Source organism: Petaurus breviceps, unplaced genomic scaffold (assembly GCF_028583685.1).
Source record: "Petaurus breviceps papuanus isolate PSGF00001 unplaced genomic scaffold, PetGlider_PUasm1.0 172, whole genome shotgun sequence".
Classification (NCBI taxonomy): Eukaryota; Metazoa; Chordata; class Mammalia; order Diprotodontia; family Petauridae; genus Petaurus; species Petaurus breviceps.
In genome coordinates, this window is record NW_027185755.1 from 468,440 (window position 1) to 482,985 (window position 14,546).

Below are 14,546 nucleotides of genomic sequence, written 5' to 3' on the forward strand. Positions count from 1 at the left end.
GCTCGGATTCGCTATATATTTTCTTGTGTGAGAGGGCGCTCTCTCTCCGCCATGTAACTGTTGAGGAATAAACCACCCCGCTTCACTCCTCCGCCTTCTGTCTGGTGTTTTTCCCCGTGAGGGGCCGGTGACGACCGAAGACCCGGGATCGGTAAGTGAGGGCCGTGGGGCTAGTCGTCTAGATCTGTTGTGAAGGCAGACGCCCGCAACAACATCCACAGCTGAGCTTACCTTGACCCAGTCACTTCATTAGTACTGGAACTACTTATAGTTGTCCTCCACTCTTCCCCAGTAGCATAATGGACACCTTCCAACCTGAGGGGTTCATGTTCTGATGTCATCTATTTTATCATTTTAGTATTGCCTATGGGGTTTTCTTGGAAAAAATACCAGAGTGGTGTGCCATTTCCTTCTCCAGAGGATCACCTTTGGTCAGAACTCTCCACTATGAGCCGTACATCTTGGGTAACCCTGCATAGTATAGCTCCCCATTTCACTGAGCTACACAAGCCCCTCCACCAAGACAAGGCAGTGAATTAACACTACTATAATCTAAAGTAGTGGTGTCAAACTCAAATAGAAACAAATCTTTGCTGCTGCATACTGACTTAGGAAACCACAAATTAACATTATCTATGTTTGTATTATATTTTAATTTATTTTGTCAAACATTTCTCAATTATATTTTAATCTGGTTTGGGTCATACTTGGGAGGTTTGTGGGCCTGTGGGCCCTGAGTTTGACACCTTTGATCTACAAGGCAGTACAAAGGACATAGAACTGTATGGCTGGAAAGGACCTTAGAGATTAATTTACCTAATCTTTTCAGTTTGAGAAAGGCCCAAAAGGCTGAAATAACTGGCACAAAATCACAGAGTCTGTATTGTGACAGAGCTCACACTGGGAGGGAAGGGAAGAGAATAAGCATTTATATGGCACCTACTGTGTGCCAGGCATTATTTTAAGTGTTGTTTTTTCAAACAAATATGACCTCATTTGATCCTCACAACATACAAAACTGTGAGGTAAGCACTATTATTATCTCCAGTTTACAGTGGAGGAAGCCAAAGTGAACACAGACTTGAAACTTGTCCGGGATCATACTTCTAGTAAGTGTCAGAGGCCAGATTTGAACTCGTCTTCCTGATTACAGGCCCAGCACTCTACCTACTGAGCCCCCAGCTGTCCCAGGTCTAGAACCTGTGTCCTCTGAGAACACAGCAGTCTTTTTACTAAATCACAGAATCATACTTGCATCACACTTGCATAAGAAACCCCTACAATACACTCCAGCGACCACTGAGACTAGAAAATCTCCAGGGCTACTACACACAGAGGCAGCTATTAGACAACTCATTTGCTAGGAAGTTCATCCTTACATTAAACTTAAATTTGCCTCTGATTTTGTTTCTTTTATTTGTTTCTAGTTCTACACTAGGAGAAAAAATATCTAATCTCTCTTCCACATGATAACTCCTCAAATATTTGACTCCTCACAGAGACAGGGAAAGGGCCTAGACTTATGAGTCCATTGATATAGGGAACTCTGGGGTGAATAGACTCCCTCTACCAATGCAGGCCTATATCTTTTCTGCAACTTAAAGTTGTAGAGAAATGCCTGCCCGTACTTAAAGTAAGCTTCTTATACTTTAAAAGAAATTAAAAGCAGAAATGCATGAAGATTTTAAATTTGGCATATCCTATTTTCACCTTGATCTTGAGGCCAAGGGATATTTTTAAGGTCTCATCTCCTTTTCTACATACAACACAACAAGTTTAGGTACTTCACCCTGCTATGTTACCAAAAGAGTATGTCTGATCCTTCCCTGTTGTCGTTGGGCAGCTAGGTGGCACAATGGATAGAGTGTCATGCCCAAAGTCAGGAAGACCTGAGTTCAAATCTGGCCTTAGACACTTAATAGCTCTGCGACCTTGGGCAAGTCACTTAATTCTGTCTCAGTTTCCTTATCTGTAAAGTGAACTAGAGATAGAAATGGCAAACCACTCCAGAGCCTTTGCCAAGAAAACCCAAAAAAGGGGGATGAAGTGTCAGACTCAACTGAAAACAACTAAACAACAATTCACTTTTGTATACACAACACAACAATCTTAGATAATTGACCTTACGAGGTTGTACCTGATCCTTCCTTACCCAAGCTTCTGCTGTCATGTAGTCCCGATTCGCCATCATACATTCCTATGTATGTAAAACAGACCTGCACAATTTGGCAGTAGGTAGGGACCAAAGTTAAAATAGGCTAAACTTCTTCAGGCTGCAGATAGGTTAGACTAGAGACAGATTGACAATGGCTGGTTGCCATGGGTCACGTGACAAACAGGAGAGTGCACAGAGGCAACCCTACATTTTTCAAGGGCCACACGGAATCCTTTTGTGGGCCACAGGCTACGTATGCTATCCAGGCTTGATTTAAAACAAGCCTAATTTTCATTTTAATTCTTGCATAATCTCAAAGTGGTTCCTAATTTAGAATTTCTCCTATCAAACTCCCTTCCCAATTTTAGAACAATAATTTCTAAAGATTTTGTTCATTTGTAACTGAATGAAAAGCATAAAAATGACAAAGGAGGCCGAATTGTTCTTACAGTTCAACTTCTGGAAAATCACTTTTAAAGTGGTTTATTTAGTATTTTCGCTTTTTATTCTAATAATCAAATAAATACAGAGTAAGGTAATGTAGCATAATAAAAACAAAATTATAATTTTTTCAATTATTTAAACCAATGAATTGTCCCAGATATTATAAACTGACTCCTTAAAATAATATCTCTTTGGAAGGAAAAATATATATGTTTATTGTGAAAAATAATTATATAAAATTTTCCCTGGCTTTTCCCCATGCCTGGAATGTTTTCCTTCCTCATTTCTGCTTCTTGGCTTCCTTCAAATCCCTGCTGAAATCTCACCTTCTATAGGAAGGCTTTCTCAATCTTCCTTAATACTAGTGTCTCCCTTCAGCTGATTATCTCCTATTTATCCTGCATAGAGCTTGTTTGTATGTAGTTATTTGCATGTTATCGCTCCCATAGATTGTGAGCTCCTAGAGGGAAGGGATTATCTTTGACCTATCTAAGTGTCCCCAGGTTTAAGCACAGTACCTAGGCTCTTAATAAATAGTTACTGACTGATGTGATAAAATATATTTACTCTGAACCTCTTTATATAACTTTTTTTCAAATTAATGACAAATTTTATTCATTCTTTTCATGGTTATTCCTTTCATTTCAACTTTAGTTTGTATTTTCTTGCTAAAAGCACTCTGTATAAACTAGATTTGGAGGGGATGAGGAAGGGAAAATAATGGCTTATGCATACAGAACAAACATAGGTCAATTCAGAAAAATTTAGACACTTTTCTGTTGTTCAAAAGTTTTAAACACTTAAAGAATAAAAGCAAATGAGCCAAAATCAACTGTGGTTTCACTTTTGAAGTTGAGCACAGACATGGTTATGTTACCTGCTGGGAGGCTGCCACAGGCTGAACAACTGGGGCCTGAGCAGACGCTGATGTACGTAGTGCCACGGAGGTCGCTGAATCTGATCCACCCTCTGGATTCTGCATGCTCAGTTCTAAAGAAACGAAAGGCAACATCAGAATTTAGTGGGAAAATATTCTACACTTTAGTCAGAAAGCCTAAAGAAGAAAATTAATAGAAGCACAAAGTTAGAAGGGTACCAACCCCACAGAGGATTTATTCTTCCAAAGACTAAATACAGAAATCCTGCTATTACTGTGCCAGCAAGAAAAAAGGTTGCACAATTGTTCCATAGAAAGAGAAATGGGAGGAGGGAACAGAGAATGTGTTTCTAAATATAAAATTAAAAAAGCATTGGGAAATTACTGTGTCATAGCACAACTGCAGTTACTCCTCAATAGGAAGGCAATTACATTTGAGGGCCAAGAATATCTCTCTCCCTCTTTTTCAGAACTGATTGGGTTCAACTACTTTCAAAGCATTAATGATGATGATAATAATAATGTTAATAAAATAGCACTTATATAGTGCCTTAAGGTTTGCAAAGAACATAACAAATATTATCTCATTTGATTTTCACAATAACTCCTGAGGTATTATTATTCCCATTTTACAGATGAGAAAACTGAGGCTGACAGAAGTTAAGTGACTTGCCCAGCATTATACTTTTAGTAAATATTTGATGCAGGATTTGAATTCAGGTTGTCTTGATTCCAAGTCCAATGTTCTATCCACTATGTCACAGAGCTGCCTACTGACTATCTAGTTATTTATACAACAAATAAAAAACATTTTTAGATTGTTCTCCACTGAGAAAAGGGTACAAACCTGTGACTTGGGATGCCTATGAACAGAACCATTATCACAGAGTAAGAAGGAATCTTCATAGGTTACCCAGACAATTCTTTTTTTTTTTTTAAAGCAATTGGGGTTAAGTAACTTGCTCAAGGTTCCACGGCCAGGTGTTTCTGGGTGGGTGCTAAGTGTCTGAGCCCAGGATTCGATCTCCAGGTCTTTTCAACACTGGAGCCAGTGCTCTTACTCACTGTGCTACCTGGCCACCCCAACCCAGACAATTCTAACCAAAATCAGAAGACATCTTAATAGTAGTGCTGGGAATATAAAAAAGCCACTCCCAAAAGTGAAAAAAAAAAAAGGAGATTAATAAGATCATATTAGAACCTGAAGAGAAATCAGAGATCATATCTAATCTAACTCCTTCATTTTACAGATAAAGAAACTGAAGCCCAGGGAGATGAAATTATTTGCCCAGTGTAACAACACCACGTAGCAGAGCTGTGAATGAAACCAAAGTCCCTTTGATTCTAAACCCAGTGGTCTTTCCACCATACCAAGCTTCCTCAATAACAGGGTATCAAACATAGTAAGATTACACTACTACAGAATGGTGATCACAATCATGAAATATCACCTTTACAGATTTATTTCATACTTTTCCCTGTATCTTCAAGTCAAATTAAATGATTAATTATTTCTTGATCTCATTTTACTATCTCTGTGCATTGGTACAGACAATCTCCCAAGCCTGGAATGCACACCCTCCTCATCATCTACTGAAATCCTTCTCTTTCAAAGACCAGAGCAGGTATGGCCTTCCTCCACAAAGATCTGCTTGATCCTCATCCCTTACCCCAAAGTTTAATGATCTCTCTCATCTGAAATTTTCCAAGAGTATTTTATCTCTGCCTTTCTTTTGTCCTGACCACACTCTACCTGGCATTAGGATTATTCATGTACATGCTGTATCTCCTTTCTACTATCTGCCCCTGGAATACGTGCTAAGAAAGACTGTTTTTCATCCTTTTTCCCCGGGGCCTCAAACATGTATAGTTGATTACAAAGGGAGTAGAAATGCCTACTTCTGTTCATATAGTTGTCTTCTTTCTTTAAAAGAATGCCAAAGTATTGTATCTCTTTTATGTTTGACATATATAACTTTCTAATGTGTTTTTTAAAAAATTCTACTCTATAAGCCAATGAAATAACACCAGCCCAAAATAGAAGATACTGGATTCGGTCTATCCAAATAGGATAGAATCCTTAAGGTTGTCTTTATTTGTAAATATGGAACTCATCTGTTTAAACATTCTGAAGAATATTCTGTTCCCTACAGTCTTTCCTGAAAGCAAAGAAAGAGTTGAAGTTGCCTAAAGAAGTCATTGTTCACCTCATACATGCAAATTGGCACAAAAAAAAATACCTCCCCTCCAAAATGGTGATAGTCACTGCTGGAAAAGTTGTGAAATGATAGACACACTATTGCATTTTTGGAGAAGCAGTGAACAGTACAACCATTTTGGAAAGCAATTTGGAATTATGTAAATAAAGTGACTAGAATATCCATACCCTTTGAACTAGAGATTCTAATATTGGGTATGTACCACAAGGAAGCCATTGGTAAGAAAAAAGTCCCCATACATACCAAAATATTTATGTCTGCACTTTATGTGATAGCTAAGAATCAGAAACAAAGTAGATGTCCACTGACTGGGGAATGGCTAAAATGTGGTACATGAGTTGTAAGAATTTATTTAAAATACACACAAAAAGCTATTTTATTATTTAATAATCTTAACCTAGAAGTTTTATGATATCATTTTTAAACTTTTGGCTTTACTAGTAGACAGAAATGGGAATCTGCTTACTGTTTGTACATGTACTGGCAAGAGACTCTGCCCTTTCAGAGAGAAGAGAATATCATAAAATTGGGGGGGGGGGGGAGATGACATTTCTGATAACAAATGATGACAAAGTTTTAAAATATGTATTGGACATGGTTAGTAGAGGAGGGAGTAAATCTCAATATTTATTGATGTTAAAAGTTATACACACCCCTTGGTGTCACTGTCAGAGCTTTAGAATATGCAGCTGAATAGACTGATTTGACCCATAACTAAGAAGACAAGGCCCCCTGAATACCAGAGGTACTCAGAGCCTCTGGGGGGCAGTGTTGTGTGGTAGATAGGAAACAAGTATAGGCCCTGGCTCAGCTGCAGAAGACTGGTTCTAATGGGACCTTGAGTAAGTTAGATTTCTTTCTCCAAGTCCCAGGTTATACTACTACTTACATTCCAGCCTCACAGGGATGTTGTGAGGAAAGCACTGGGTAAAAGGGACATAGAAATGTGAGCCATTGGTAGGTATTATGACATCTCCCAAATTCTTTTCCCCTTAACCACAGACTTTCTACCTGTTGGGATTACTACCTCTTGAATTTTCTGAAACTCAGTGTGCTACCCTCTGGATTTGTTTTTTCTTTCATTTCCATTCTTCATAAGCTGTTCCTTGGAATTGGCCTGTTACAGAAGGTGGTCATCACATGGTTTTTGGCTTACAATCTCCTGTGCTATCAGCTACTCACATGTGAGGATTTGGTTACAGAGCTACAAGAGGAAACAATGAAGGCAAGAAGAGAAAAGAAGACAGACTGAAGCAAAGATACAATATGCTAATGACAGAAGCCAGGAGCTGACCTACTGAGATCAGTTCTACCCACAGGAATCACTTGCCTTAAAGTGTGGACCCAGTTTTCCACCATTTGCCTAGTCAGAGCTCTGGAGATAAACCTTAAGACTCTGCTGCCACCACTTTCCTCAGCATTTGTCATGCACAAAAAGTAGGGCCAAGAGCTTCCAGGTTAATGAGTTCCCATCATCTGACACCTCCTTGTAAGAACAAAACTCACATTTAATAGGATTTTAAGGTTGACAGGTATTTTAGTCACAACGGTCCTATGAGGTAGGCAGCATAAATATTATTATCCCATTTTACAGATGAGGAAACTGAGGCTCAGAGAAGTTAAATAACTTGGCCACACTCTCATAGGGAAATATAAATATGAACTATTAATACATCCCACAATCCCTTCTTTATTTGACCATGGACTTTCTACCTGTAAGATAGGTGCTCTATAAGAAAATCTTAAATCCAACTTTTTTACTCACTGTTACCAGAGTAAAACCTGTCTCCCCTCTCCTTCATACTTCTCTGAGGTTGTTTATTGTACATTGTAGCATATTGTAGTTATCTTCTCTTTGTGTGCTATCCTCCTACCAGACTATGATCTCCAAAAGGGTAAACTTTTTATCTCCCATAGCACCTGACACAACTTAAATTAGCATCTGGTGAATGAATCAAATAAATAAATTAAAGTTCAGCTGCCTCAGTCTCACAACTCTAAGCAGGATTCAAGAATTGAGCAGCCAAGGAAAGCCCAAGATTGAATCCTCCCAGACTATAAAATACTTTAAAGCTTTGGCTCTTATCACAAAGCAACATTTTGGAAGCAATAATGTTTCAAAAGCCACTTTATCTATGAATCTTTTCTTGATAGTCCCTACCCCAAAATGGTAACAACCTCTCCCCTCCAAACTCATAAAGCACCTACTTTCATACCTTCTAGTGCATTTATTGTGTATTATTGTACATTACAATTAATTATGTATGTATCTTGCTGAATGAATATACCTTTCTTAAGTATGTACTATGTGCTAAGCACTGTGCTAAACTAAGTGTTTCTTAACTGAACGAATATCCTAATGTAATTTGTTTTCTTCTGAAGCACCTATCTGATAAACAAATGTAGTGCCTAGAAAACTAAGCAAAAAAGTGTGCCATCTTCCTTCCTTAAACTTTGACAAAACAGGGCATCATATACCTAGAATCCTATCTGTGTAATACTGGTTACTGTTCCACAAAGACCCAGCAGAACTGGGTTTTCTACATGTACTGTATCTCCTCTAACTCATCTTCCTCACTACTGTCAAAATAATCTTCCTTTTCTCTGTATACATGGTCTCTCCTCTGTTCAAAACCCTTCAAAACCTCCCTTGTTATCTAGTGAGAAAAGTTCAAAGTACTCACATTTTCTCACAGGCATGCCTTTGCTCATATAGTTTTCTATTCCTGAAATGGACTCTGTTTTTTCCCTATTGAATGCCTACCCATCTTTTAAAGCAGGAGTTCACCCACACCCCCAAACTCCTTTGGCAGTTTGGTGAAGCCTATGGACCTCTTCTCAGAACAATGTTTTTAAAGGTATAAACTACACAAAGTTATACAAAGAACACAGATTATAGTGGAATATAATTACTAACTTTTTTTTTAAAGAACAAGTTCACAGACCCTGGGTTAAGAATTCCTGCCTAACTCCAGGACTGCCACCCCCAGAAAATTTGCCCTAATCCCCTGGTCCATAGCCTTTCCTTCTCAGCACTCTCCCTATGCTATTCTGGTTGAACTCCTACGCACCACAGACTTTTATCAGACAGTCAGTATACTCCATAAAGACAAGCACACACCAAACAGAATGCTCTCTGCTTCTACCATACATATCTATTTAGCTGTTTATTTGAGCAGCATGTGTGCAGTGAGTGCCAAGGTTCAGAGGCTAGTGCTAAGGTCCTCCTCATTTTGCCTCTTCATTTTTTCATCAGCAGGGGGCAGTGGAACAGGATACAGAGAAAAAGGAAGAGAAACAAGAAGGCAGTTTCCATGTGAAATCGGGTAAATGAGTTTACAGGAGACTCTCAAATTCTATATATTCAAGGGGACAATTGGTACCTGGGGGGAGTAGGAAAACATGGGCCCATGGAGATTTTGAGGCAAATGGAGGGGGAGGTTAGGCAGTGTCCTCTCTGACACCCGCAAAAACTGGCATTATTCTGGGTCTGTGGCACGATGGAAAAGGGAAAGCCATGAAGCAATCTCTAGAAGGGAGTGGCAGAAACCTGTTAGAGAAAAGAGCCTATAATGGATATATTGGAAATTTTGATTACATGAGGATTTCAAAGAAAAAGGGACCAGATAATCAGAAGTGACATGAATCAAAGAATAAGGGTCAAGAGCAGAAAGAGAAGATAGAACAGAAATTAAGAGAAATTATTTTTGGAAAGGGATACACAAAAAAATGAGATTTTAGAAACCAATGAGAAGGACTTGTTGAAAGGGAATACAAGGAGAAGAAGAAGGAATCTATTTGACTGAGAGGAAAAAGGAGTGAAGAATTATATAACTATATGAAAGCAGGAGAGAAAAAGGAACTAATAAGCAAAACCAAAAATTAATAAGCAAAATTTTAAGGAAGGGATCAAGGGTGCAGGGAAGAGATCCAATGGGAACAGGGACACCTTAAAAAAAGATTAAGGTAAAGTAACTGAAGGACTACAGTACTGTATTTATAGCATAAGAAGTGGGGCGGGGGGGGGGAATCCTAACTATATAAACCTAACTCTCAATACTTTAAATGTGAATGGATTAAACAATCCAATAAAACAAGAAAGAGTGACAGACTGGATAAGAAACAAAACAAAATGAAACCCTACAATTTGGGGCTTACAAGAAATAAACACACACACACACACACACACACACACACACACACACACACACACATACACACACAGAAAGACATACCCAAAATAAAACTGAGGAAATGGAACAAAATTTGCTATGCATCAATTGAATAAAAAAATAAACAGGACTTGTAATCATGCTATGTGACAAAGCAAAAACAAACATTCAAAAAATAAAAAGGGATAAACAAGGAAACTATATTATGCTGAAAGGAACCATCAATAGCAAATAAATATCAATAATAAACTTACATCCTCCAAATGCCTTGCATCCAAATTCATAAAAGAAACATCTGAGCTACAAGACATAGATAATAACACAGTAGTGATAAGAAATGTCAATCTCCCTCTCTGTTTCAGATAATTCTAACAGAAAGATAAAACAAAAGAGAAAATGTGGAACCAAGCAAATCCCCAGAGAAACTAAAATGAAAAGAATTATGGCATCTTCTAAATGGGGCAGCAAAAGAATATAGATATTTCTCAGCATCACATGGAACTTTTACAAACACTGACCATATACTAGGATGGAGAGGTATTGAAAACAAATGTAAGTAGGGGAAAATAGTTAATACATCTTTTATAAATCTCAATGATCAAGGACTACAAACAAAAAATTACAGGCTAAAGTGGAGACTTAACAATGAAATCCTAAATAATGTGATGGCCAAGAACAAATCAGAGAATAACTTTGTAAAAGAAATAGTAATGATGAATCAGCATATCAAAATTTCTGGTATGTAGCTAAAGCAGTCCTGAGAAGAAAAATATTTTTACAAAAAATATGTTTTTACAAACATACATTAACAAAATGGATGAAAACAGAACTTGTATTTTTTTAAATTAGAAAGCTAACAAACAACCAAATCTAAAATAAACACTAAAGAGGAGATATTAAAAATTAGAAAACAAATTAATTAGAAAAAAAAACATAGGAATAGGGGCAGCTAGGTGGTTTAGTGAGTAGAGCACTGCCCTGGAGTCAGGAGTTCAAATCCAGCCTCAAGATACTTGACACACTTACTAGCTGTGTGGCTTTGGGCAAGTCACTTAAGCCCATTGTCCAAATGCAAAAAGCAAAACAAAAACCCATAGAAATAATAAAAACTAAAAGCTGGTTCTTTGAAAACACCAATAACTAATTTAACTCCTTTAACTAATCTGATTTAAAAAGGGACCAAGAGGGAGGAATAAAGGCAGGGACTCACTCGAGCTCTCCCCCTGAACCTTCCAAATACATTTAAAAAATGACTCTAAACAATTCTAGAGTAGCTAGAAACCCATGAAACAATGGAGAGAAACAAATTTCCAGCCCAAGATAACTTGGAAGGTCAATAGGAAAGGTCTGTTGCACCTGAGTGAGAGAGGAGTGCAGTCCATGCCAGCACAGACCAGGCCCCATTAAACCTGAAGCAGGCCTCAAACAACTGAGTCACTGGCAGCAGTAGGAATTTCCAGACCTCTCAGCCCACAGATACCAAAGACAACATAGAAGGTCAGCAGGAAAGGTTTGTCACATTTGGGTGAGAGGGGAGTGCAGACCATGCCAGTACAGCCCCAGCCATGGCAAACCACGTATAGGCCTTGGGAGTGATTGAATCAGCAGTGGCAGTGGCAGTGGCTGCTTTCAGAGCTCTGAGCCCACAGATGGTAAGCGGGCCAAACAACTGGTCAGAAGGAGATTACAGGGGTCTTTTTTTGCTAGCAATGAGGCAGGACTCTGTTACTTTGCCTATGCTCAGATCCAGGTCTCCGTACTGGATGGTAGTCCCAGGGTGAGGAGGAGCACTAGCATAGCAAAGCTTGTGGCCACAGTGGGAGACCCTCCTCACAGAACTAGGGCAGAAAAAAGTACTTGTGGTCACTCACAGACCAGAGCACAGGCTAGGAGAGTAGTAAATACCTCTCCTTGGATCATACCACCTTGGGAAAAACTTAAAACTTACAGGTTCCTAGAAGTATCTCTGAAAACAGCTGCACAAAACCCATGAAGCCTGACACAGCGCAGCCTCCACCCAGGAAGAAGAGCCCTACTTTGACAAAGAGTTAAGAGTTAAAAGTCAAGAAATAAGTAATGGTAAATAAGCAAACAACAGAAAAAAAGACTGATTTTAGAAAGTTACTATGGTGATGAGGAAGATCAAAACACAAACTCAGAAGACAACAAAGTCAAAGCTCGTACATCCAAAGTCTCCAAGAAAAATATGAATTGGTCTAAGGCCATGTAAGAGTTCCAAAAGGATCTTGAAAATCAAGTAAGAGAAGTAGAGAAAAAATTGGGAAAAGAAATGAGAGTGATGCAAGAAAATAATGAAAAACAAGTCAACAGCTTAGAAGACGCAAAAAAATACTGAAGAAAATAACATCTTAAAAAACAGACTAGGCCAAATGGTAAAAGAGGTCCAAAAGGCCAATAAGGAGAAGAATGCCTTAAAAAATAGAACTGGCCAAATGGAAAAGGAGGTCCAAAGGCTCATTGAAGAAAATAATTGCTTAAAAATTAGTACGGAGCAAATGGAAGCTAATGACTTTATGAGAAATCAAGAAACAATACAACAAAATGAAAAGACTGAAACAGTAGATGACAATGTGAAATATCTCAATGGAAAAACAATGGACCTGTAGAACAGATCCAGGAGATAATTCAAAAATTACTGGACTACCTGAAAGCCCTAATCAAAAAAAGAGACTAGACATTATCTCTCAAGAAATTAGCAAGGAAAACTGCCCTGATATTCTAGAACCAGAGAGTAAAATAGAAATTGAAAGAATCCACTGATCACCTCCTGAAGGAGATCCCAAAACAAAAACTGCCAGGAATATTATAGCCAAATTCCAGAGTTTCTAGGTCAAGGAGAAAATATTTCAAGCAACCAGAAAGAAACAATTCAAGTATTGTGGAGCCATAGTCAGGACAACACAAGATTTAGCAGCTTCTACATTAAAGAATCAGAGGCTTGGTATATGATATTCTGGAGGGCAAAGGAGCTATTACAACCAAGAATTACCTACTAAGCAAAACTGAGTATAATCTTTCAGGTGAAAAAACGGACATTTATTAAAATAGAGGACTTTCAAACATTCTTGATGAAAAGACCAGAGCTGAATTAAAAAATTGACTTTAAAATACAAGACTCAAGAGAAGCATAAAGATATTTGTAACTCATAAGACCTTTCTCATTATTAGAGCAGTTAGAATGAGTATATATAGACAGGGGACACAGGTGTGAATTGCATATGAAGGGATGATATCTAAAAAATAAATTTAAGGGGTGACGAGGTAGAACAGTGAGTAAAGCACCGGCCCTAGAGTCAGAAAGACCCAAGTTTGGTTCTGGCCTCAGATGCTTAACACACACACACACACACACACACACACACACACACACACACGCACAATCACTAGCCATGTAACCTTGGGCAAGTTACTTAACCCCAATTGCCCTCCAAAAAAGCAAATAAATAAATAAATTTAAGGGGTAAGAGAAGAATGTACTGGGAGAAAAAGAAAAGGAAAGGTAGAATGGGGTAAATTATCTCACATGAAAGAGGTAAGAAAAAGCTTTTATAGTGGAGGGAAGTGAGGTAGGAGGTGAAGGGGAGTAAATGAAACTTATTCTCATCAGAATTAGCTCAAAGTTTTTCCAAGGTGGTATGCCAAGGAGAGATACTACTCTCCTAGTCTGTGCTCTGGTCTATGAGTGACCACAAATACTTTTTTCTGCTCTAGTTCTGTGAGGAGGGTCTCCCCTCCACTGTGGCCACTCAGATGAAGAAATCTATCTTACTGTACAGGAAAGTGGGAGGGGAAGGGGATAAGAGAAGGGGAGGTGGTGGTGATAGAAGGGTGGACAGATGGGGGAGGGGTAGTCAAAAGCAAAACACTTTTGAGGAGGGACAGGGTGAAATGAGAATAGAATAAATGGGGGAGAATAGGATGGAGGGAAATACAGTTAGCAACAGAAACTGTGAGGGGAAAAAAGTTTGAAGCTAGTTTCTCTGATAAAGGCCTCATTTCTCAATCAAATAAGAACTGAGTCAAATTTATAAAAATAAGAGCCATTCCCTAACTGATGAAATAGTCAAAAGTTATGATCAGTTTTCAGGTGAAGTAATCAAAACTATCTATAGCCATATGAAAAAATACTCTCACCACAGATTGGAGAAATGCAAATTAAAACAATTCTGAGGTATTATCTTATACCTATTAGTCTGGCTAATAGGACAGAAAAGGTAAATGACAAATGTTGGAGAGGATGTGGAAAAATGAGACATTAAAGCACTGTTGGTGGAGTTGGACTGATTCAACTACACATGTATAATCTATATTGAATTTCTTGCCTTCTCAATTGGGAGAAAGGATGAAGAGGAGGGAGAGAGTTTGAAACTCAAAGTTTTAGAAAACAAATGTCAAAAATTATTTTTACATATAATTGGGGGAAAATAAAATATTAAATTTTTTAAAATAATAAAAGGGAGCAGAAAAATAAAATCAGTAAAATAGAGCAAATGAACAAGATGAAATTGCAGCAAAATCAGGAAAAATAAAAAGAATAATCAGAACACATTATGCACAGTTATATGCTAATAAAACCTAGAACACAAAGAAACAGGAATACCTTAAAAAATATCTCTCAGAAACTATCAGAAGACCAGAGAGATCTTAAATAAACCAAT

At 38.1% G+C, this 14,546-nt stretch overlaps 1 protein-coding gene across 7 annotated transcripts in view; it reads right to left on the reverse strand.

Moving 5' to 3' along the window:
• Nucleotides 1-14,546, reverse strand: part of RFX2 (regulatory factor X2) — a 177,618-nt gene that overhangs the window by 80,113 nt on the left and 82,959 nt on the right. For 6 of the 7 annotated variants that reach the window (XM_069082845.1, XM_069082846.1, XM_069082844.1 and 3 more), the window contains exon 2: nucleotides 3,477-3,589. In XM_069082845.1, the coding sequence (XP_068938946.1) occupies nucleotides 3,477-3,581 (105 nt within the window). In that variant the 5' untranslated portion in view covers nucleotides 3,582-3,589. Of the gene's footprint in view, nucleotides 1-3,476; nucleotides 3,612-14,546 lie in introns of those variants that run through there. The other variant, XM_069082840.1, reaches the window with a different exon arrangement.